The sequence below is a fragment of the Meles meles genome, chromosome 21 (genome assembly GCF_922984935.1).
Source record: "Meles meles chromosome 21, mMelMel3.1 paternal haplotype, whole genome shotgun sequence".
NCBI lineage: Eukaryota > Metazoa > Chordata > Mammalia > Carnivora > Mustelidae > Meles > Meles meles.
In genome coordinates, this window is record NC_060086.1 from 13,606,233 (window position 1) to 13,631,203 (window position 24,971).

General features: G+C 57.6%; 1 protein-coding gene across 3 annotated transcripts in view; it reads right to left on the bottom strand.

Annotated features, from left to right (window-relative positions):
* The window catches only part of SDK1 (sidekick cell adhesion molecule 1), a 919,871-nt gene that overhangs the window by 37,126 nt on the left and 857,774 nt on the right, over positions 1-24,971 (bottom strand). For all 3 annotated transcript variants that reach the window (XM_045993982.1, XM_045993985.1, XM_045993983.1), the window contains 4 exons: positions 23,183-23,284; positions 5,883-5,998; positions 3,797-3,983; positions 2,109-2,246 (listed from right to left, as the gene is read on the bottom strand). In XM_045993982.1, the coding sequence (XP_045849938.1) occupies positions 2,109-2,246; positions 3,797-3,983; positions 5,883-5,998; positions 23,183-23,284 (543 nt within the window). The remainder of the gene's footprint in view (positions 1-2,108; positions 2,247-3,796; positions 3,984-5,882; positions 5,999-23,182; positions 23,285-24,971) is intronic.

The following is a 24,971-nucleotide window of genomic DNA, read 5'->3' on the forward strand; positions in this document are numbered from 1 at the left end:
ACTCACTGTCTCGGTGAGGAGGTCGTGAATCTTGGCGATCCTTTCTCCTTTGTGCGGCACTAGTGTACAGCGTCTGCAGCGTGGTCCCACACTGTGAGTATGTGTGCACGTGTGTGCACACCTGGGCATATGTGTACACACCTGGACAACAGGATGGACGGTGTCCAGCGGCTCTCTGCCCTTTGTCCAGCTACTATGAGCACGCAGAGATGCCTGGCTCCTTCTGGCTTCTGCTGCTGGGACCCTGACTCCAACCATGTCCCGGCCACCAGGTCCCCAGACAGGCACCCGGTCTGAAAGGCACACAGCAGGTGTGATTGAGCCCCCGCGGGGCCGGGGTTATGCCCTCTGCCATTCCCGAGCCACATGCCTGCCCGGCCTCTACGGTTATTCAGCAAAGTACATCAACGGTGTGAGACTCTCGCTGCATGTTTTTGTGTCTCTGATTTGGGACTGATGATACAAACGTACCCGGCCGCTGTTTACCGCAAGCATTTCTTCTTTCCCAGCACTTCATAAAGTAACAATGAATCTTATAGTCAATAATGGCATTTTAGATTCGATGACATAAAATCTCGTGCTTAAATTTTCTTCAAATCAACCCCCTGTTTTACTTGAATATACTTATTTTAAAAGGAAACTTTCATCATGGCTTTAAATGGAGCGCCAATATTATTTGATGTGTTGGTTGTATTTTTTCCTCCTAGACATTAAATAATCTGTAATGGTTACATTCTGGCAGTATGTCTTACCAGGAGGAGCCTGCCCTGGGCTGGTCTCCCTTTTCTGGCCCGGTGCTGGGCACACAGCGGGTGAGGAACAATGTCCGTGGGGCTCTCCAAGAGCACGTCAGCCGTTAGTGCGGAGGAGCGACGGGTATGCGAGAGATTACCGTGGTGCCAGAGGGAGTAACACAGCAAGGGTGGGGCTGTGCCCCTGAACGACCAAGCCCACGCCTACTCCCTTCACTTCCCCTCCCTAGGCGGGGACAGTCTCCACCACAAACGCACGTATCCCCCATCCCCCCTCCTCACCCCCAGACCCCCAGCTCCAAGCCCCTTGCCAGGTGCTGCAGCATCGCTGGTCTTCCCAGGCCCAAGCCTCTGTGCTGGGCCACGACCCCTTCTCCCCAGAAGCATCTGTATCTTCTCTTTCCATCTCGAATTCATCTTTATGCCTTTGTCATTGGGTCTCTTAGGCTCCTCTGTGTGCAAGTGTTTCCTCTGCTCTCCTTGGAGGGTCTGTGCTTCTGCTGATTGATCCCTGGAACTGTGGAGCTGATCAAGAAATCTTTTCATCCCACGGCGTTGAGACTGTGTTTGTAGCCAGAGGGGGGCCTGGTGTGTGTGGGCCAGACCCTCTTGGGCCCTGCCGCTTTGGCCCTGGTGACATGGCCCTGGTGACCCGGCCCGCTGCTCTCACGTGACCTCCTTCCTACTCCTCAGGCTTGGCCTCAAGACCCTGGGCCCCAGCCCGAGTGACCCATGTGCAGTGGAGCTTCCCTGGGAAGGCCTTCGCCTGGGGCTGGGAGCTCGGTGTGCTTGGGTCCTCCCAACACTGGTCACCCTCACATCGCGGACCTTTTGCAGGTGTGTTGTTTCTCTCCTCACTGGAATACAGGCTTATGGACTCAGGGAAGAAAGGATCTTGATAAACAGTTTGGTGAGGACCCCTGCTTCCCCGGCTCTGTGGGTTCCCGCATCTAGAGCAGTACTTGGCATGCAGCAGGTGCTTAATAATGACTCGAGGAAATGAACGCGTGAAGGGTGTCAGCAGAGACACCTCTGAGGACGCTGGGGGCTCAGCGCCCTTCCTAGGATGTCCACAGAAGCTGATGGGCCTCTGTGTTCCCTGTGGTCCTAACAAGTGGTGCCCACGGGGATGCAGCAGAAACAGGAGAACTTGGGTCAAGGGGTAAAAGGTCAAAGTTGTCCCATTGCAAGTCAGTCGGGAGAGGGCTGTGCTGGAGCCCAGGGCGCGGGGCTTCTGGTCCCAGCCCTGCCACGGCTCACAGGCCTCTTGCAGGAGAGGCTGCCCACCGTCAGACTAGGGAGTGGCGTGCGTGCCCCAGTGAGGCTAGCTGTCCCCGCGTTCCCCTCAGGCCTCACCTTGGACTGGTGCTAAGGGCTCGTAGACCACTCGGTAGCCCTGTAGGACGCCGTTGGCTGCTGCCGGTTCGCCCCACGAGACGTTAAGCGTGGTAGAGGTTATTTCTGAGAACGCCAAAAAGCTGGGGGTCCCGGGAGCTGGAGGAACAGAGCATAAAGGGAGGCTCCTTTATTGGTCATTTACATCCACGTCTATGCCTCCGCATAGGATAAAAGTGCTATTAGATTTTATTTTCAACTTAGTAAGTCTCCACGCTCTGGAATGAAAAGATTTATTGACCGTCTCTGAACTTCCCAGGATTAATCAGAAACCAGAACTCTCCCGAGAAGAGCAGAGAAAATGACAGGGTTTAAACGCAAAGGAGCCTGAGAGACACAGTGACAGAGGCGTAAAGAGGAATAAGAGATGCAGAAGGAAATGCGGATGGCTTCTGGCTTCAGTTCCAGCAACTGAGGCCGCTGGAGGCCCCGCCCACCTCCCCTCCCTCACCTGTGGGTGCAGGGGGGTCCTCTGGAGCTCTACGCTGGGGCTGGGGAGGGGAGGCCCAGCCAGCCACTCTGGGCGGGAGAAGCTGCCTGTGGGCCAGGAGGGCCAGGTATGGGGTCAGGGACAGAGCCTGCTCCCCGCCCTGCTCCTTGGGTTCCGTGGGGGGTGTTGGGGTCCAGACTGATCCCCAGAATCAGCACATGTCCTCTCGGCTGCGCTCCCGCCAGTCACCTGTGACCTGCCAAGTCCTCGGTACCCTGGGGAGTAACAGGTGACCCAGCTTGGATTCCAGAAACGGCCCCTCCCGGCTGCTGGCTGAGGCCCCCAGGAAGCAGCCCTTGTCCATTGGTCAGTCATCTCATGGAAGGACACATGATGCTCAGGAGCCCCCATCTCCAGGAGATGAAGCACCTGGTGGGGTTCACTGGCTGAGCGCATGGACTGCTGGGAGCCCTGAGCAGGACGGGTCTCCCTGGCTCTCCTGGCCTTACATTTCCTGGGTCCCACACACCAAGCACCTCTCAGAGATCCCCAAGGCCAGCTGCATTCCCTGGGAATTCCTGACCACTTCTTAAGTTCTCCAGGCTGCTTGGGAAGCTGAGAGGCGTGGGAGAATGAGGCTGGAAACACTCTGTGTGTGGGGACAGGACAGCAGGCAGGGTGACCCCCGGCCGCACAGAGCTCTTGGGCCCGGCTGGTAGCAGGAGTCTGGAAGGTGGCAGGAGCCGTTTCCAGTGGTCTGTGGCCTGGAAACCTGGGGAGCATCTGATACTGTGGCCTGGGCTCTGTGCACAGGCGCTGGGTCCCAGCAGTGTGGACGTGCCAGGGCCAAGACTCCAGTAAGAAGCTCCCTGAGGGAACCTGATGGAAGCCTGGGTATGGGCGCAGAGTCTGTCTGCCCTCCGCCATCCAGGAGGGTCACAGGGAGAACACACACCACTCGCAGCCCTCTCAGTGGTACTGGGGGCCGCCACACAGCAGGTGGAGGCCAGGCCCTGGGGGAAGGAGATGAACTGAGCCCAGGCCTGCCTCTCCAGAAAGGGCCCAACACACAGCTGCGTGTTACAGGACAGGCAGAGCAGAGAGCCGTGGGGACAGAGTGGGGCCCGCTGTTTCAGCTGGGTTCGGGGGCGACTACAGGTTCGGGGGCAGAGGGGTGCCCACTGGAAGCCTGGGGGAAGGAAACACATTGCGCTCCTACCGGCCTGATGGGTGCGCCCCTGCCGGGGGTCACTCTGCGGCCCGTCTCCCGCTGCGTTGAAGGCAGAGATGCTGACCAGGTACTGGGTGTGGCTGGTCAGGTTCTTCAGCTTCAGCACGGTCTCCGGCAGGAACAGGACCTTCATCTTCTCTGTTTCATTCTGGCTGTCTGCCTCCCAGTAGTAAACCTGTTGGAAAGAGCCAGAGGTTGGAGGCAGGCCGTGGGGATGGGGTGGCAGCCCAGTTTTGGAGCTCGTAGGGGAAGTGGCAAGCCCAGTAGGCAGGACTGTGGGCCTGAGCCCAAAGCCCCTGGGTGGGGCCACGCTGTGGCTGGGAAGGCAAAGAGCACAGGAGAGGGAGGTCTGAGCCAGGGTCAGGCAGAGGTTCCTCAGCTGCTACTACAGTTTGGGAAGCCAGTAATTTGTGTTTCTGAGTTGTCCTTCCAGACTTGGAGCTTTGCCTGACTGAACACGGAAGTGGTTCTTTCCTCCAGCTCCCTGTGAATACCTTCCCCCTTCCAGAGCTGGGTGCTTTTGTTTATGGTCTCTGCCCCATTCCTCAGTCTTCTGGACAGGAGGAGACTGACCGTATCCGTCCCCGCTCCAGCCTGTGCAAAGAACCCGAGCCTCAGCCCTGTTCTCCCATGGCAGGCCGACACGTAAGTCTTCAATCCGTGTGGCATGAAAATAGCCCGGGGAGAAACCAGGTGGGCTCAGCACTGTGGGGAGGCCCCATGCTTCTCCCAGATGTATTTCCCCTCCCCCAGCTCATATGTGCTCCCAGGCGAGTAGAAGCCTGAGTAGAATGGCTGGACGAGGTGTCTAGGATTGCTTCCCTGGACAACTGGCCGAGGACCACCGCCCCGTGCCAGCGCCAGCCCGGCTGCCCAAAAACAACACCCATTCATGGATCCACCTTGGCTCCGTGGGCTGAAACCCAGCCAGGCCTTTAGAGCCGCTGGCCCACAAGGCAGCTGGCTGCAGAGAGCCAGGGAGTGCCTCCCGCGTGGGCACGTACACTGACCGCGGGCACTGCCGACTCGGCCCAGCTGCTCTCCCAACTGCGCACATCGGAGCCTACACTTGGTCAGGCCTTACTAACTTGAGATCAATAACCAAGTTCAATGTCTTTATCATTAAGGAAATTAGAAAACATATTTTGGACATACATAAATAGCATCTTGCCTCCAAGCTCACAGGACTTCGCATTACCTCATTCATCACTGTAACTGCCCTGCCGTGGAGGAAGGTATTTATTTTCATCAAACACTGACAAAAATCATTTTTAAATGGACATTTAATTGGCCCAATAGTCGTCAGGGCAGGCTGGCCCACAGAAGCCGAAGGCTGACCGAGCTGGGCTGGCAGAGGGGAGGCTCTGGGGGGGTTTGCCAGGGAAAGCTCGGGGCTGCTTTCTTTGGGGCGCTCTAGCTGGTTCTTCTGAGTTCTCTGCACAGAGTGGACTTGCAGACGGGCGTGGGGAGCTTCCTGCCCGCCAGATGAAACTGCTCTGTGTATCACCCATCGGCCCGCTGCCTTTCTTTTGCCCCACATCTGAAACGTTCAGCTAATGTGGAATCCTGAGTTGACTGCGGTGGTTCTCAAAGTGGGCTTCCTAGGAATCCCCAGGGAACGCGTGAGAAATGTAACTTCTTGGGGTCTTCCCCAGACCTCACGAAATATCCAGTAGAAACCCAAGGGGCAGAGCTGGGCTGGAAAACCTGCTCTTCTTTAGGCCATTCCGTTTTACTCTCAGCAGAGATATTGGAGGCTCCCAGAGTGGGTGCAGGAGCTGGAAGGGTTCCTGGCTGGGCCTGGGAGGGAGGGGCTGCTGGGCACAAGCCAGCTGTGCAGGGCACCAGACCCCCACCCCTGAGCCCAAAAGGCAAGGTCAGGCTAAGCCTGTTCCAGCTGCTCAGGATCGCCTGTGGCCTTCTGGGTGGACAGTCAGCTGTATGTCTGCCAGAAAGACATGGAGTGTGGGCCGGGGTTCCAGCAAAGCACTCGGGAGCTCTGGGGATTGAGGCCACTTATCCTGGCCTACAAGTGACCTGGAAGGAAGAGTCAAACCACGCAAGAGAGCATTGCCTTGTAGCCCTGGATGTTCCCGTTCTGGCTTTCCGGTGGCGGTGGGTCCCATGAGACCTCCAGCTGGCTGGCCGTGAGTGGGGTTACCTGGATGTTCTGTGGAGCCATGGCCGGGGCTGAGGAGAGAGCAGCACAGGACAGAAGCTGAGGCATCTGCTGACATGTGCAGGGCCCCTAAGTCTAGAGGGGGCTGCCTGAGAGCCTGCCCACGCCGTCCAGCTTTTATGCCAGGGAACCCTGCAAAACGTTCCCAGAATCACGTTTAGAGATGCATAAAATACAGTCTGGACAATTACAAAGGAAACGGATTCTATTGAGACACAGTTGGCAGAGTGTTCATAAACAAGGGTATGATCTGCTCATCTGCGTGCCTCGGGAGTGGGACGCGGGGTGGTGCTGGCAGGCTGGGCTAAGGGCTGCTGGGACGTCAAGGTGTGACACGTGTGGGAGAATCTGCAGTTTTAGCACCAACTGGGGCTCCATGGGGGTGTTTCGGGCCCTGTTGCTGAGTGAGCAGCAGGTCCTGTAGGCCTCGGGTCTGTGTCGCCACATTAGCAATGGAGAGAGGCACTGCGTTTTGGATGGAACAAGGAGAGACTAAGGCATCCGCGTGCCCATCCCAGAAATCTTATGCTTGGGGCCTGTTCCCCCGGGGCTGCAGACGCAGGGCTGCCCCTAATGGAGTCAGGAGCACAGACTGCCCTGCTCCCAGTGCCCCTGCCTCGAGGGCCCTTAAGGTTCCAACACTGAGGACCTGGTCCTCCCGCCCCGAGGGCCACACTGTGCCTGGTGAGGTGGGGAGGACACTGCAGCCGTCGGCCCCTGGGAAGCTGGGAGAGTGCAGAGAGCACGTGCGTACATGCAGAGCCTGTCTCCTTTGCGTCCGCGAGCTCTGCGCCGTTTCTGAATTCCTTGCGTGATGGGCCACTCTCTGCCGCCCCCCCCCGGGAGCTACTCCCTTGTCCTGCCTGCCAGTGCGCCGCCCCAGCGGGTCTGTGCTGGGCTGGACCGCGGGGCCCCAGGAACTGTCTGGGGGCCTCGACCTGTGGGCCCAGGAATATTTCCGGGCCATGCGCGGAGACGACACAACAGCTGCTGTCCGAGGGCGATGGCCCCGCACACATGCTCTCGGGAGAGAACGACCTTCGAGAGTCACCCTGTTCCCCACCCCCCCAGTGTAGAATAAAATAGTAATTAACACCCACTCAGCCTGACACCGACTATTTATTTTGTTCTAACTGTGCGGCTCCCGAATTATCGCTGCCCACCCTGCCGTTAATGGAAATGTTAATAACCCACACCAGGTTGTTGTGACAGATGCTCGACCTCATTATCAGAAATTCTTATTTACCGCTCCATTAAACAACAGAATCACACAAAAAAACAATTCAATCAAAACTAACTGGAGGAATTTTAACAGCCACATTAATAATCCAAAACATAAATAAAGTTAATGTCTTTTGCATGTTTGCCATCGGCAACTCTATCGCAAAATTACTGTTGTACAATTAAAACGTGAAAGGCAAAATTGAGCATGGCCATTACCCTGGCAGTGGGTTAGAACCTTCTGTGTGAGGCCCCCTGCCCCCACCCCGGGGTCTCCTTCCCAAAGCCCGGGCTTTCGACTGTTCTCTGGACGTGGAGGTCCACAGAAACGGGGCTCGAGGCGGCTCCCAGAACTCAAGGGCCATGTGTATCTTGGCTGGGGTTGTCACATGCTGGCCAAAACCCACCCACCATCTCGTGCAAGGCAGCCAAGCTGCACGCACTGCTGTCCCCAAGCTGAGCTGCTCTGATGTGCCCACCAGTTCTCCCGCAGCCCAGAGCTTTTGTGCCATAAAAATGCTGCGGGGAACAAGGACTTTTTTGATGACGACATGAGCAGGGAAGAGAGAAATGTGTGTACACACAGAGCGGAGCATGTCAGTTTTGAGGCATTATTTCCTTGGCTCCCGAAAGCATTTGAGTCTCCGTGCCAGCAGGACGACCCGACTTAGGGAGGCTCTGCTATTTACAACCCCAGATATAGTGCTTGTTGGTCGTTGCATGTGTGCGGGGGGATGGGGAGGCGCTGATGGAACGCCCGGGGATCCCTTGCCTGCCTTCTCCCCAATTCGTGCCTGTGCTGTACGGTAAACACAGAAATTAGACCTGGATGCTTTCTTAACATGCATGAAATCAGGGCTAAAGAGCATTTTCGCACAGCAGTCTCTAGGACATGCTGAGACACAGACTGCCCACAAGCAGCCCTGAGAGCTGGCTTGCAAAGGGGACAACTTGCATCAGGGCTGACGATCCCGCCGGGCCGCTGGGAGCTGGGCCTCTGGCGGGGGGGGGGGGGTGGCCCCTGCTACCCTGGCCACAGAGGCCACAGAAAGAGCGAGATCACAGTGGAAGCAACGGAGGAACTTTGGGGCCCTTATAGGCTCCTGCACCTGAAAGGTTCTGGAATTTTCTGGGGTTCTGGGTGACTGCATAGGGAGGCCCTGCATGCAAGCTCCCCAGAGCAGGAAGGGCAGCACTCTGTCCACCTCACATGACCACCGGGCTGACGTGCTGCCCCAGAGTGCCCAGCCAACAGCTGCCGGAACCACGTGGCTGTGCCCGGCTCAGTCTTAACTTGCTGGTGAGAGGAAAGCACTGGCTCACGGCTGCTTAACTCTGTGTCCACCAGGTCCTGAGTGGATCTGGTCGCTCCTCAGGCCTGAGCTGTAGACCCTCCTTTGTCAGCATTTAAGAACTTCCACTATAAGATCCGGCTGCTGGATAGGACCCCCCGTGCTCTCACCATGGAGAAAAAGAGATGATAGTGGTTGCCTACTTGAGAGAGTCAGGGAAGGGTTCTATCCTGCAGGATTTAGCTATGCAGACTCACCTACCCATTCAAACTACCCACTGCCTCTGAGGAAGGGTGCTGTGGCCTGTGATGTCTCCCTCCTGAGGGGATCACATGTCTCCCCCTCTGACCCCAATGTAGTCAATGATAGGGTAGCAGGAGGGACATGGGGGCAGGAGTGACCCAGGCCACCTCCCAGCAGAAGCTTCCAGAAGGTCCCTGGCCTTCTATCTCCCCTTTCCCTGCTACCACCTGAGCAGCAGCTCCCCTGCGGGGACTGACTCCTCAGTCTGTGTCTTGGGGAGAAGACGACAGGAAGCAGGAGAGACACAGTTGGCCGAGGAGGACAGGGAACGTGAGAGAGAAATGGCTGGTGGTGATTAAGCCGCTGGGACTAGGTGACTGGTTGTCGCCACAGTGTAATGTGCCGACATTTTCCTGAGTATCCCCCAGGCCCTAGGCTTGGCACTGAGGGTGGGTGGACACAAAATGCAGCAACACGTGTAACAAGAGAGAGAAATCGCAGTAATCATGATAGAGTGTGTAATGGGAGGACAGGTTCAAAGAGCCATGAGAAGTCATTTCTGGCTGGGGGACACGGGGTCTTTCCTGGAAAAGGGTGTCTTTCAATAATGGGGAGGATTCAACATGTGACTATGGGCCAAGGAAGCGAGGGCCACATAAGGGACAGGAATGGGAAGGGCAACAGGATAGGGTATCTGCTGGGGTCACATCGGACAGATGATCATCTGGGTGCCAGTGGCACCAGGGGCCGTGCTGGGCATCTGCCAGTGTTGAACCATGCTAGGCCATGTCAGACCATGCTAGATCATGCTGAGTCATGCTAGGTCATGTTATACCATGCTAGGTCACATTAGACCATGCTAGATCATGTCAGATCATGCTAGTCCATGCTAGGTCATGTTAGATCATATTAGACCATGCTAGGTCAGGCTAGATCATGCTAGGTTGTGCTAGCATTTTAGATTATGTTAGACTATGCTAGGCCATGCTAGATCATCCTAGGTCATTGCTAGGCCTTGCCAGATCATGTTAGATCATGCTAAGCCATTCTAGATCATATTAGACCATGCTAGGCCATGCCAGATCATGCTAGTCCATGCTAGATCATATCGGGCCATGTTGGCCATGCTAGATCATGCTAAGTCATGTTAGACTATGCTAGTCCGTGTTAGACCAGGCTAGATCATGTTAGATCATGCTAAGTCATGTTAGATTATGCTAGTCCATGCTAAGCTATGGTAGTTTTCTTTCACTTTCTGTAACCCAGGGATTTATTGTTTGGGTAGAACAATTTTTTTAACTGGTACCTTGAGGATCACCGTTAACATTTCAATATAACGAGACAGGTATTTGTTTGATATAATAATACACATTCATCAGTTCCCTTTAACTACATCACCATTTTTCTGGCCAAACCCGCTCTCTGATTTCCTGTCGAAGCAAACAGGAAATAGAATTCTCTAACGTAGTTTACCTTCTCGGCAAACTCTGCCAATACAATTTGTTCCTCTCGGCCAGGATACCTGGAGACAGACTCCTGCTCTACGTAATTATCTAATCTCTGGGGCCTTTGCAATACAGAAAGGAGGCTTAACCGGATCATAGTTCTTCAGCTCAGTGGGGGGCAAGTCAAGACTGGAGACGGAACAATGACTCAGTGCAGGAACGTGGGAAAGGAGCAGAATCTCAAAAGGTGAGCCGAGCCCGGAAACACAAAAGCTTCGTGCACTTCTGGGGCAGGGGCACGGTCCCCAGAAGGAAGATAGGAGAGTCACTGTTGTCACCCCATGGCAAGTCCAATGCCCGGGGCCCTGCAGGAGGCCAGGCAGCTGCCTGGGCCGCCCAGAGAAACTCCAGGTCTGTAAACGAGTGCTCAGTTCGACATCGTACTGTGATGTTTAAAAAAGCCTACAACAGAATTCAAAGTGAGGAGATCGTGTTTTATAAATCTGTAATGAACACAAAAGACACGGATCACCCTTTTCTCAAGCAGAAGCCCCTGCTCACCAGAAGCCTGCAGGGCCTTTTGAAGAGTGTGCTCTGCTCTAGTCTGCAGCTGCTGGAATCATGGTGGCCCAGCAGTGGGGTATGACCATGGTGCTGAGGGCGGCGCGGGGGTGCGTGTGCAAGCCTTTTGTCTGGGTTTGCCTCACCCCCATAACCCCAGGAGGCAGGCTCTCATCACTGCCTTTCGTGCACGGGAAGACTGAGAAGGGCCTGGCCCCGGGAATCGATTCACACTGCACTCGATGCCAGGCAGCCCGGCGTCCAGCACAATGCGTGGGGGAGGGCGGGGGATTCAAGGCCACGTTTCTGGGTTCCTGGAGCAGCCGCTGCAGCCCAGCCCCATCTCACTCAGCCTGAGCCCCTCACTTGAGCTCAAATGCCTGTCTTTCCTCCAATCCCCTCAGTGCTGAGTGGGAACTAACACAACTCTCAGGAAGCTTAACAAGCAAAATCGGGAAGCAGGTCCCTAAAACTGTCTTCAAAAACAGTCCGTGTCATGGACTCCAGGCTATGAGGCTGCAGGTGGAAGGTCATGGACAAAGGCCTGGATGGTGAATTTAGGATCTGGGCTCAGCCTGTGGGACTTGGGACACGGTTCAATCTCTGAGCCTCAGTTTCTTTTGCAAAACAGGAGAAAAGACCAGACTGAACAGGTCTCAGAGGTGAAATGAAATAAGTTTTGAGAGGATGCAACTTGGCGGCCAGCAAGGAGGAGGCAGTCTGTAAGGCGGCCTGAACACAGGATCTTGCTCCAAGCTTATTTGTTCAGCAGGTGTGGACAGTGTCCTGGGCCTGCTTTGGCTGTGTCCCTGTGGGGACTGTCAGTAGTCACATCACTGACATGTTTAAACGTCCGTCCCTCCTTTGTGGGCCAGGAGTAGCACAGGTGTGTCCTTGACACTCTACCTTCCACAGCCTTGGATGCCAGCATCCTGATGGCTGACGGTGGTGACACTCCATGGTCCCCCCTCCTGGTACTCACACCCTCCCTTGTGTGACCCCCTCCTGAGAGCACGTGCTTCTGACCAGCAGAATGTGTCAGACACAGTAGGCGGCGGCCCCAGGATTGGCTTCCAGGAGACTGTGCTTCCCCACGGCTAGCGCCCGTCTGGCTGGCCCTCTCTCCTGCCCTTTCCCGCACCGAGGGAGCCAGCAGCCATGCAGGGAGACACCCCCTGCAGAGGCTCGCCATGGCAAGGAGCCCAGGGAGGCTTTTGTCCAACAGCCCACAAAACAGAGGCCTGCCAGCACAAGTGGGCTTAGAAATGGCTCCTTCCCCAGTCCAGCCTTCAGATGAGACAGCCGCCCTGCGTGCCACCCTGGGCGAGACCCAAAGCAGAGGACACAGCTCAGTTGTGCCTGAATACCTTGTCTGTAGAGTGAGTTTCCCGCCAGAGCAAGACCCAGGCCCACAGGCCACGACTGGACTGGGACCGCTGGTGGTCTGTGCAGCGCAAACCATAGTCCCCAATTCACCAACCACGTCATATGCAGTTTGTATTTGCAAAACTCATGATACAGGGAGGATGTCTGTTCTCATTCCACACCTTAGAAAACGGAGCCTGAAGGGGCTTACGTTGTTTGTCCCAGAAGGGGCTGGATTTGCACTGGGGTCTGCGTAACTGGGAGGCTCGCTGATTGTCAAGGACAGGCATCAGGGAGCTTCCCATGAAGGGCTGGGTAGCGTTTTAAATTTTGAGGGACGCATGTTCTCTGTCACAGTGACTCAACGCTGCCTTTGTTTGGCAAATTAGTCACAGACAGTACGTAAATGAATGGGCATCTCAATAAAACTCCATTCACAAAATCAGGCACTGGATTTGACCCATGGGCCCGATTTGTGGACCCTGCTCTGGGTCAGTAACGCAAGGATGTAGCACCTGGTACACTGAGGGTCCATGATCCGTGTGTCAGCTCATCTTTGAACACCGCAAGCCACAGGCGTACTTGGAGATGGCTGGGCTGAAGCTGGGGGGTGCCCCGGCTGTGAAAACCGGCTGTGGGACTGCTGCATGGACGCAGACAGCGGATGGCACCTGAAGAAGGGTGGGGTCCGTGACAAAGGAGCAAGTGACAGTGCATTTGATGTCGGGGACTGTGAGTTCACAAATGGTGACCAGCTGATGGGCTGTGGGCATGAGGATTGCAAGGTGTCAAGGCTGCCCCCCAAGGGTCGGCCTGGAATTTGAAGATGCATGGAGGCATTGGCCCCCGGAGCACATGGAGGAGAAAATTCAGGAATTGCGCGGGTCCAGAAGGCACCTAAGGGCGCAAGAATGAGGCAACCATCCTAGGAGAGCAGACGGACAGAAGGGAGTGAACGGCGCCAGAGAGAGAGCGGAGGCAGAGCCTGGGAGCTGGGGGTCATGCCACAGAAATGGGGCCTGGAGTTGGTCAGAGTCAAAGGCCGGGTCAGGAGCAGGGCTGGGAAGCAGCTGCTGGACTTGGTAACAAGGAGCTCAGGGGCCTGACAGTTCTAAAGGCAGACGCGGCGGAAGCTTGTGAGTCATGAGTGGAGGACAGGATGGAAGACGGGGTCGGCAGTCCCACGGGGGTCTGAGTGCTGACTGCATGTTACATTATGCGAAGAAATAGTTGTTCATTTTTCCAGATGAGCTAACGACTTCATAGTTGATGTAATCACGTACATATGTATTTGAAGAGTTCTTTGAGGGCCGCATGCTAGAGATAGTTCCGAATGAAGTGACACGACGTTTACAAGAGTGTGATGTCTGGCAGGAGCTCCAGAACTGGCGGGTGGAGGGACGCAGGCGGAAGGATGGAGGAAGCATGACCGGCCATGGGCGCTGGGGCGCACTGGGTGGTGAGTGCAGGGGTGCACGGGGCCCAGGGAGCTAGTCCGTCAGCTTCTGCCCATACTTCTGGCATCCCTAGTCAGCGGTGAGACAACACACGAAGGGAGGGAGGTTCTCAAATTCGGGAAGAACTTGGCTGGGAAGGAGAGACACAGGCGATGCCAGGCTCTGCGGAGAGACCGCGGGGTCGGAGCACTTCCAAATCCACAGTTCTGTCTGTATTGCCAGCAGCCCGGTGGCTGGGTGTGGACACCCTGTCCCCATGTGGCTGCTGACTCACACACGTGGGAATGATGCCTCCCTCGTCCCCGGGGACCACCGGTGTCTACGCACCCAGCAGGCCTGCCGTCCACGTGGGGCTCTGGAAGGTATGAAGCCCCCTTGGCCAGCACGGCTTGACCCCAGACAGCCTCACCCACTTACAGGGCCCAGGCCAGGCTTCTCTCTCCACCCAGAGTGTGGGCTGCTCAAGGGCAGGACCTGGGCTCCCCCTCCAGGGGCCCCTGCAGCTGCTGAGGGAGTGGGCGTTCGGCGGTGAGGTCTCCATCCACCCCCAGTACGATGCTCAGAGGAACGTCCTGAGAATCTGCCCAGAACTTGGACTCCGGATGGCGTGATGTTTGGGATCCTTTCCAAATAAAGCATTAGGATTCGAATATTCCCCATAACCTTCCTACGCTGATGGAAATTAGGTTAATAGAAATGTCATTTATCTACCAACATTTCATCTGCTGGGGAAGGCAGTACTCTGCGCTGCTGCGGAGCACGTGGTGCAGGAGGGGGATGCCCAGAGCTGCGGGACCAGGAGATGCTCGCAGAGGCCAGAGATGCTACTAGGCGGGAAGGGCCTTAGGGCCTGTCCCAGGAGATTCTATGTATCTCCCTATGAACAAGGCGGATCCACTGAGGGGTTGAAATTGGGTTGGGGAAAGATCACTCATCAAGGGGTGAGGAAACTGGGGTAGTCGTGGTGATTCTAGAACCTTCCGTGGGTCTTTGCTGTAGGGCATCAGCTCACACCCGTGCCCTTGGTCTGTGCCCCTCACGGCACCCCAGCACTGACCAGACTGTGGGAGCTGCCCTCCTTTCCTCTTGCTTCTCCCAGGCCATGTCTGACTGCGCTGACGGCTTAATCCTGGGTGCACCCCTGCCTCAGGCCTCCGCTCGCTCCCTCAGCACCCTGTCCCCCATGTGCTCGCAGGGGCTTTAGAATCAACACAGCTGCCTGACTCTGTTACCTAATTCCCCACGCGGCCTCAGGACGGGAGTTCCGGGAGTCAGGGATGCTGAAGACAGCCTGGAGGAGGCAGCAAAGGCCAGGGCCATCCCTAGGAGCTCTATCTGGTCTGGGAGGGGACAGGCAATGTTCCCATTCCCTTATTAACGTCTACTGGGCCAGCTGGGGTCAGGCCCAGCGACACTGGAGGCTGCCCCTCTGTGGGGACTCTCTAGTCTGAACTCTGAGGCAATGACTCGGGACTTTGTGCATCAAGGGAGCAAACAGCGTGCTGTGGCCCCTGAGGGCGAGAAGGAACCCCAGGGCCCCTGGTCATCTCCAGACTGGGTGACGGCCTCCGAGCACCCACGGCTCACCTGGGACCAGAGACAGCAATTGGCCTGGCCCACAGCAGGCTGTCACGTCCCAGTGGACACCCGCTACACCATTCATGATCGCTGGCTTGTAAGCCCTGTGTCTCCACCTACACACTGTATACCCACCGCGCGGCCCACCACACAACAGGCGGGACCTGCTGTGGAAGCTGCCGGTGGTTTTGATCCTGTCAGGACCCGCCTCCATTAGTAATTACCTGGAGATCGCAGTGCGTGATGCCGGGGAGAGGCTGCGGCCAAAGTGCCCTTGACTCCTGGCCTTGCACCAGGCTCAGACCAGCGGAGCTCTGGAGCCTTCTCTGGCCCCGAGGCTGGAGCTGGGGCCTGTGTCGCTAGGGGGAGCTAAAACGGTGAGAAAAGTGGTGCCATTCCTCCCTCCTTCCAGCCGGCCGCAATTAAAAAACTTCACGACTTCCAAGAAAGGTAGAACCCGAAGTTCCTAGTAAGTTTCTTGTTCTTTAAAAAAAAGAGTCAACCAACCATTCCGAGATGCTCGCGGTATTGTGAAGTGACACTCGGGCCCATCGTGACCCAAATGGCCCCTAAACCAACCAACGAGTAGAACAGTGCCTGATTCTTTTCCCTTTTTGGCAAAAGTTATTGGGGTCAAAGAGCAAAAGTCAGGGTGCTTTCCACTGGGTGCAGGAGAAAGTTCTGACTCCCTCTTTCGGAGGAAGAAACTGTTGAGTCCTTCCTTTCCCTGAGGCGGCAGTTGGGCTCCGGCTGCTGTAGGTAGAGTGAGGACAAGCTGTTGGGGGGTCTGGGCTCGCAGTGACGATGCTGCAGAGACCAAGTCCAGCAGGTGACCTGCAGAGTGCAGCCGAGTGCAGCTCCAGCAAGAGGCGCGGGGAAGAGGTGAGGGGGGTCCGGAGAGGGAGGGCGAGAGAGAGGGATGACTGTGGGGCGCACTTTTCTGTCCCTTCAGAACATAATACACATCCATCAAAGACCCCAGCAGAATTTGCCAAAATGACTATAAAGTTCCTAAAAACGGCTGAGAGGTTCTGGGAAACAAAAACCAGGGCAGAGTGTTGTGAAACAGGAAGGATGGTGATAACGCAGCAGCCAGAGGGGCTGGTGGCATGAGTGCGAAGTCGCAAGAACCCCGGGCCGCGCCCCGGAGCTTCGGGGGGACCGGTTGGTCAGAGATGGAACTGGGGCAGCGGCGGCTGTGAGAAGCAGTCGCTGGGAAGCTAACATCCGCCAAGCACCAAAACGCATTCCACGTGCGCTCCAGAGTTTCAGGAACCAGGGACTCACGACAATCTGAAGGACAAACCAGGTACCTCCCGGGCTCTTGGACCAGAAGCAGACCCCGCAAAGCGAGAGGTTTGACCACAGGAAACTCCGCGACGGACAACAGAGCAGGGAAAACGCGGGCCCTAAGGGGGGTCGGACGTGATGTCCCTGATGCACACGGAGCTCTCATAAATCACCCCCAGGACACTAAGACCCCGCGAGACACGTCGCCGTGTACGGTTGGGGCATTTAACAGCACGGTAGGGATGACAGGCCAGTGGCCAGAACACAAGTGAGATAGACTGTCACCTAACAAGTGAGGCAAGAGCCCAGTGTGGAAGCAGAGAGGCCACAAGACCCCCATCCTGGTCCCCAGGGCATGGCGTGTCAATGGGTTTCAGTTTCCCCAAGCAAGAAATGCTCATGTCCTTCGAGCCAGGGAGTCTGCTTCTAGCATTTTCTCCCAAGGACAGAATCAGAGAGGTTATAAAGGATTTGCAACAGTGCTCACAGAGGCTTGATTTATGTCAGCAAACCCCTGCGCCCTGCGTCTGTGCCAGTCCCTCTCTCCCAGAGGAACAGCAGGAGTAACCCCAGGGGCGTTTTGCGAAGGTTCTCCACCCTCTGGACCCAGCCCCGCATCTGGTGCCACCTGTCTCACCCGGGGAAGGCAACTCCTGGCTCTGACCCCCCATTCCATATACAGCAGTGAGACCCACTTGCCTGCTCCCCCAAACCGCTCCCGTGGGGATATTCTGGTGTCCCTGATGCTTCTAGCCCCAGAATAGTCTCCAGATGCAATCCCAGACCTGGCTTCTACCCACCACTGCCAGAGCCCCTTGCAAGGGGCAAGATCAGCAGAAGCCTCTGGAGGCCAGGAGGGGACATCTTCCCTCTCCCCTCTCCACCGAAGTGCCCCGTGCTCCCTGTGGGGGTCATCCCCTGAACCAGTGGAGCAGAGAGAACGGGTGCATTCAGAGCATCTGGGGGCTCGGCGGGTACAGAGGAGCCTCCTGGCCTCTCTCCTGAGCGGGAGCAGCTGCGGGCTGCACTCAGAGCCTCTGCAAACAGGCGGGCCCACATGGGTCACCTCATGCATGCTCACAGGAAGGCGCTGGAGGTGCTCATGGAGGAAAGCGGACACAGCAGCCAGACCGGCGAGCACAGGAGGCCTTCGGCGGTCGGCAGGCACCACGCTGTAGCCTCAGGACAGACGGGCTGCACGGGCCTGGCCGCCCTGACACCATGGGGCTGGCAGTTGGGGGTAAAGTCCCAGCCAGGTTTTGCCTGGGCCTAATGCCTGTGGGACCACAGGGATGGGGAGGTTGTGGCCAGCCTGGGAAAGCCAATGCTGGGCTTGTCACCATTGAAGCAGTGGAAAAGGGGGAGCAAGGGGAGCCTCGAAGGTTTGGTTGAAAACCCCCACCGGGCCCCCTGTGAGCTGCTGCCGACGGCCCAGCTCAGGGCAACCGCCACCCCCAGACACCATCTGGGCTTCTCTTTCCATCGCTCGTCCCCCAGCAGCCAGAGGGCCTTGGAGTGTGCCTTGCTTGGGATCAGGGCTCATCCCATTTCGTAGAACAGAAAACAAAGGCTAGAGGAGTAACTGCCCCAAGACTGGTCTCAGCCCACTGCCCCATACTGCTTGTCCTCCCACTCTCCTGCCCCACACGAGGCAGAGGGGCTCCTGATGGCCAGAGGGGCTGCTCTAAGTTCGGCAGGGTTCTGACTTTGCTTTCGGGGCCCTGGCAGAGAAACACCTGTCCAAGGTCAGTGACAGCATGGTCAGGCCAGGAGGTGGCCCTGGGCCTGGTGGCCAGACCTCTCTTGGAGCTTTTTTTGGCCATATGCAAAAGGGACTGATGGCTTCCCCGGCAGGACTGCTGTGAAGCCCGACCTTGTGAGCCCATCCTGCCCAGAAGCCTCCGTGGATTGCCTATTCCCCTGCGTGGCGATCTCTGTGATGGCAGCTTTTCGGGGCAGAGAGTCAAAGGGTGAGACCGACCCTGTGTTTCCTCCCCTGGAGCAAGACTGCTGCCCCATGAGGCCTCTGTGCATGCACCCTTCCCCTCCATGGAAGCCTGCCTTTCCCCAGGCGCCCATGGCTCTCCCAGATGGTCACACCTGGGCCATGCATCGACCCTGACTCTGCGGGCTATGCAGCATGCCCCTTAGCCCCTCATCCTGGAGCCAGCCCGCAGTCTCCGGGCCCCCGGCCAGCCTCTGAACATTAGGTGTGTCCGGGCCAGCAGCTTAGGCCCAGGCCGAGCCCTTGGCCTCTTCAGTCACTTCCTGGGCCAAAACTGCTCCTGGCCACTATCACCCTGTCTGGCCAGAGCTTTCTCGGGGTTGACAGTGGCTTTCCTCTCCTCTGCCACAACCATCTCAGCTCTGTGGATGGGCTCGTCTGAGTTGGGAGAGGGGGCGCATTCTTCCTTTAAACCTGGGCTGAGGCTCAGAGGGGAAGCAGGGCTAGAGGTGGGCGCGGGCTGTTCACCCTGCCTCACCCCTGGAGGGAGGGTGGCATGACTGCTGTCCGTGCATCCCCGGGCCAGGCGCCAGGCCAAGGACCTGTCATTCTTCAGGCTCACTGAATCTTCGTTATGACCTACGACAGAGGCGCCTGGGCCTGTTGCTTCAGGAAATCGAACCCCAATTCACAGGGCCTCAACAACACCCCTGTCTCCCCAGATAAGACCACTTGGTACGAGCCCACCAACTCCGGGGGCCTTGGCCTGCACAATAGAGTTGGGGGGCTGCAGGGTCCTGATGGGGCAGCTGGGATGGTGTCGATGGGGCGAGGGGTCCCTGCTCCATGAGATTGAGGGCTGTTATCCCCTTTCCCTGGCAGCAGGGTGTGTATGTGTGTGTGGGGTCTCTGCTTCCACAGCCCCCACCATCAGAGCAGAAAACAGGTGCTCTGCCTTCAGTGGTCCCCACAAAGCATTCAGGGTGCAATCAATTTTTAACCAAAACAGAACAAGGCTCAGAACAGAAAGCCCTGGGCTTGGTTTGGGGCCAGTCAGGTCTGCTCTGTTGTCAGAAGCCCTTAGGTTTCTGGGGTCCCCAGATGCCTGTCCTTCTTGAATGGGCAGGGGTGACGGGGCAAATAGGAGCTGGGGCTGAAGCCTCTGTTAGGGCACTTCCTGTGTGTCCCTGGCCCTGGGGATCCCCACCCCCACATGGCACTGCCTGCTGTCATTTGTCTCCGGTGTTCATGCTTCCCAGCAGGGCTGCCGGCTTCCCTCCTTCCTGTCTAATCTGGTCTTGTCCCTCCCCCACTCCTTCCCCACAGCATTGCTGGCAAACCATGGAGTCCTAAGGACAGTGGGGTGGAGAGGAGGTGCTCTCCGCTCTGTGGGGCACTGAGCACAGACAGACCACAGACGGCGAGTGCAGAAAGCTGTGTGTGCAATGTGTTCCGGAAGAGAGGAGGGAACCCCAGCTCTGCCCGGAGAGAGGGAGGAGATGGCTACTCCCAGAGGCATGGCCCCAAAGTGGGCCTCCCAGGACAGGGAGCAAGAGCAGGGACTCTAGATGACACAGTTGGAGTCTGCTCCAGGGGAGAACGGCTTGGGAGGCCTGGAAACACAGGCAGCGGCTGATGTCATTATCCCAGGGCTGGAGGATAGCCTTCGCCGGAAAGTGGGGGCCCATCCTTGAGTAGCACATGTCTCGAAGGCCAGGATGTGGGCTCCTTTTTCTAGCCCTGTAGTACCCAGGACCCCGAGAACACAGAGATGGGCTTGGAGATCTCAGTGGGGACAACTGGGACAGCAGTTATGTACATGGCACACCACACAGTCTCTCACCCCTCTCTGAAGCAGCTCTGGTCACTGGCACTCTGCCATCCATGCATGTGGACTGTGGCAGGGAGCACCCATTACCCTGGGGATCCTTCCTCCCATCTGGTCCAGGGGCCCAGGTAGAGATGACATCATCACCTCGCTTTGGGGACCTCAGGCTGCTGGCCACTGCATCTGGTCTGCAGATGGGCATATCACTAAAGGCTGGCTCTTGGGACCGAGTGGGTTTCCTCTGCAGACATCACTGAAGGGAAGCTACCTTCTTGCTGCCGCAGCAGGGCCACTGTAACAAGGAGCCTCTCCAAGATAAGAGCAAACTGACAGGACAGTGGAGCCAAGACGGGCCATCAAACCAGCCTGTTAGGGTGCTGGATGCAGCCATGCCTGAAGCTGGACCTTCAACTTTTCTGTTACATGGGTTAATATATGATTCCTTCAGCCTAAGCCTGTTTGGGCTGGGCTTTTATTTCCGGCGAACTGGAGTCCATATTGATGTATTATTTTTACCCATTTGTGATGCCTGGACTCAGAAATCAATCTCAATGAGAAATTTCCTAAAAATTACCTTGTCTTCATGAGGTGAAACAGACTTAAATCCTGTATGTTTGGGCTAGACCCAGAGACCCCCTATTCTAAACACCTTGCTCTGCAGATGAGGCCAAGGGAGTTAAGTAACTCACCCAGAGTCTCAACCATTCATTCACAAATACTGACCCACCCTGTGTGGTCACGTTCTCCACATTCATCCTGTATGAAGGACAGACAAGTTAGGGACAGAGTCGGCATGAGGCTCCGAGTATCCTTAGTCCTAGCTCACAGTGCTCCTCTCTACACTGTGATTCCTCAAGTCTGGGGCCCAGAGGGTTCAAGGGACTTGCCCATGGTCACACAGCCAGTAACTGGCAGAGCCGCCTACAAATGGTGGACTTTATTCCAGAGCAGCCAATGCACGCTGAGAAGTCTGCTTCCCTGTTTTTTCTATCCAAACACCAAAGACTCCCTGATTTCATCTGCCAGGGCCTGCATTAGCTCCGCTCCTGGATAATGTCCTCATAGCACCCAGATGGCGGGGACCAGCCAAGTGTCCCCCTGCGGACGGGAAGAGACAAAACCTGAGTGTGCACATGGCGAAACGTTCCCAGTCATGAGACAAGGTGCTGCCGCGTCCGGTGAAAGCACCCTGCTCATGGGCGCAGGTGCTATGAGACATTCTGCACAGATTCCTAGACGGGAACCTCCAGGCCACTGGCCAGCCGGGAAGCAGGACAGGGGAGGAGGTACAGCTGGATGGCAGGGGCTTCTATCCAGGAAGTAGGGCTCTGTCCCCCGGGGGTGATGGATGCACCACAGCCGTGCACAGGGTGTGTGCTCCAGATCGCACCCTCTGCTTCAGGGTTGGGGGGATGGCTGACTTCACGCTGCTTGTGGTTTGCCCCGATGTTCGCTAACCCGCCAGCATGGCACGGAGCATGGAGCAGAGCATGGACCGGAGCACAGAGTGGAGCATAGAGGAGAGCGTGGAGCATGGCACGGGGCATGGCTCAGAGCACAGAGGAGAGCACAGAGTGGAGGATGGCACGGAGCACGGAGGAGAGCACAGAACAGAGGACGGAGCGGAGCACGGAGGAGAGCATGGAGTGGAGCATGGCATGGAGCACGGAGCTGGACTTCAGGCCCAAGGTGACCTGGCCAGTGCACACGGCCCCCCATGCCTGCCTGCCTCCCTCCCTGGCTCTAGTCTTCTCCTTGGAGCGTCTGCCTGGGCCCCCATGACTCAGGCTCTGCCTCCAGTGCCCCGGGCCCCCGATGCAGGCCGCCAACGGGCTGTTGGGTGCTGCGGTTCCAGCTGGCTGGCAGACCCCCGTGCTGACCAGCGTGGGCCCAGGAGCCAGAGAGGGCTGGAGCGCCCACCTTCTAGATGCCACTGGGCACGTCCTGTCCCCTCCCTGCCTGTACTCCTGCCTGGCCTCGGCCCGGGGAGGGAGGATCCTCTGAGGGGAGGCGCATCTGCCCGGAACACTGGCTGCCCAGGCCCCATCTTGCCACACCGCTTAACCCCTGGGGACAGACGTACAGAGCCACCAGCACAGCCCACGCTCCAGGCATCACATTTCACTCGGCCTCACTTGGTGTAAATGTTGCTTGACCGTTCCAGAAAAGTCCTGCTCAGTTAGGCCCCCAGTGCAGTCGTTCGGTTTCTAACAGTAACCTCTCCAAATATCGAAAGGTCACCTGACACATTTCCACAGGCTGGCCCAGTGGCCCAGCCGCCATCTCCTGCAAGCCTGGGGCTCTGACCTCAGAGGGAATTCCCGTGGTTCCCGGCCTGAAGCACGGCGCTCTCACCACCCCGGCTGACCTGAGCTGAGCAGGAGCCCCGGCAGAGGAGGGGAGAGCGGGCAGCGCCCTTGGGTCAGACAGGAGCCCATCTGCTCTCAACATGACACGACGTCTCTCTGAAGCCTCCACACAAGGGACAGCCCTGGAAACAAACTCAGGCCGCGTCTTATCTAACAGGGGTACAAACAATGATCCATGTGATTTTCCCAGACCGGAGACCGGGCGGTTACTGGGGGGTCAGGCTGACGTGTGTGACAGGCAGGCGCTGGGGCCCCGCCAGGAACTGTGGGACCCTGAGCACAAACATCCCGGCAGAGGCCAAGGTCCCCACGCACTTGGATTCCCGTGGAGGCAGCAGCCTCCCCCCCGGACCACATCCTGGGAAGCATAAGGAGGGCTCTGGAGGTAAAAATCAATCCCTGAGTCTGAAAGCAAGACTGCATGGGTCTCTCAAGCTGCCAGGTCAGCCCAGCCCTTGGCAGATCCAGTCTTTCCCAGGAAAGAACCTGGAACCTCCTGGAGGCGCAGGTGGCAGCACCAGGCTCCTCAACGTGGGCACGCTGCCGGCCCCTGAGGGCGCCATGCCAGGCTTCCCGGAGGCCAGTTGTGCCCCGAGCTTACCAGCCTCGCCGACGAACACCTCCACGGGTGCGCTGGCCGGGCTCTCGCCGATGATGTTGTAGGCCGTCAGGATGACCTCGTAGCGCCGGTACCTCTTCAGACCTACAGGTGGAAGGAGGCAGGTCAGCTGGCCCGGGACCACCTCTCTGCCTTGGAGCACCACCACAGGGCCACGGGGCAGAGTGGGGGCATCCCCCGAGTGTCTCTGGAGCGGCCTCCTTCTCCTTCCCTGGCCCAGATGAGCAGCCACTGTGTGCGGCCGCAGGCCTCCTACCGGAGGGAAGAGTGCAGGCGGCAGGATGTGATGTAGGCCAGCCTGTGGCCCAGAATCTCTCCGTAAGAACGGACAAGGAAGACCCTGGTGTTTAAGGAGGAAATGCACTGGCAACACAAAGGCCTCTGAGTTTTTAACCACCACGTCCCGGGAAGACAAGGGCACGTGAAACCACATATATAGGGTTCCACAGGCCGAGCCGAGCGACAGGGCCGAAGCAGCTGACCTGTCAGTGAGAACACTCTGGAAGCAGTTAATACTGCTTCATCGTTGCTGGGCTTTCCTGAGGCCCTGTGTGCGGGTCTGACCCCTGAGTGAATGGTGACTTAGCTCAGGCTTCAGATCTCCCCTGCTGGGGTCTGCAGAGGTTCAGTGAATCAGAACACCAGGTTCCTGCCCCGCCAGCTTCAGGGACATGCAGGGACCCACCTTCCCTGCCCTCAGCCTGGCTGCAGCTGTGCCGCCTTCTGTGGCTCATGCACCTGCCTGGCCTGTTTGCCCCACCCCCATGCCTGGGCACCATGCGTCTCCTCACCATCAGTGGAGACAAGCCAGGGTGGACATGGGCACGGTCACAGTCGGGGCCCCTCTCCTTCATAACCCAGACCAGGACTGCAAAGCCTGGAGGTCCAGCCCGGGAAGCCTTGTCTCCGGGACCCGGGCTGCACCGAACTCCCTAAGCTGCTCCTCAGTCGGGTGTCATGGGAGACGAGGCGCTGGGTGGAGGGGTGGCGGCTGGGTAGGGATGCGGGGCGGACTGCAGGCCATAGAGTCGTGTTTAGGGGAGCCGAGTGGAGGAGAAAAGGGCATGCCTGAGTCTCCCCGCCCCGACTCCCACTCCGGCCACGAGGGCAGGGCGAGCTGCCCAGGCGCTGCCTGCGACGTGGTGGGGTGTTGCTCACACACTTTAGGGCCTCGGGAAGGGCCAGCCCCTCCTCCTCCCCTCTCGTTTATCCACGTGCCAGTCCAGGGAAGCTCCCGGCACAGGGGGGAGTCACACTGTGGGGCCCCTTCGCCCTGCCTCTGGACCATGGAACCCTGCGAGGGGCAGGAGCGTGAGAGCAAGCAAGGTGGCACAGCCAGAGGGAAGGGGTGCTGAACGGGCCGCCGAACCAGGTGAGTGCACGCAGTGGGGCGCTACTCAGTCTTGAAGACGTGGGGAGTCCCAACTGTGCCCCAGCAGGGGTGAAGCTGGAAGGGGAAGAAGCCAGACGGCAGGGCAAGCACTGCTGCAGTCCTGGAGGACTCCGACACAGAGACAGAAAGGACAGGGTGGGTGCCAGGGGCCAGGCGGGGGAGAGGTGGGTGTTTCATGGGGACAGAGGCTCAGCCCGGCGAGAGGGATGGGCCCTGGGGAGGCGGGCAGTGATGGCCGCACAGCAGTGTGAACGTGCTTAATGCTCCTGAACTGCACGTTCAGAAACGGTTATGATGCTACATTTTGCGTATATTTTACTGCAATTAAATAAAGAGTAAAAGGAAAATGTCAAAGGGAAGCAGACAAGAGCTCTGGCT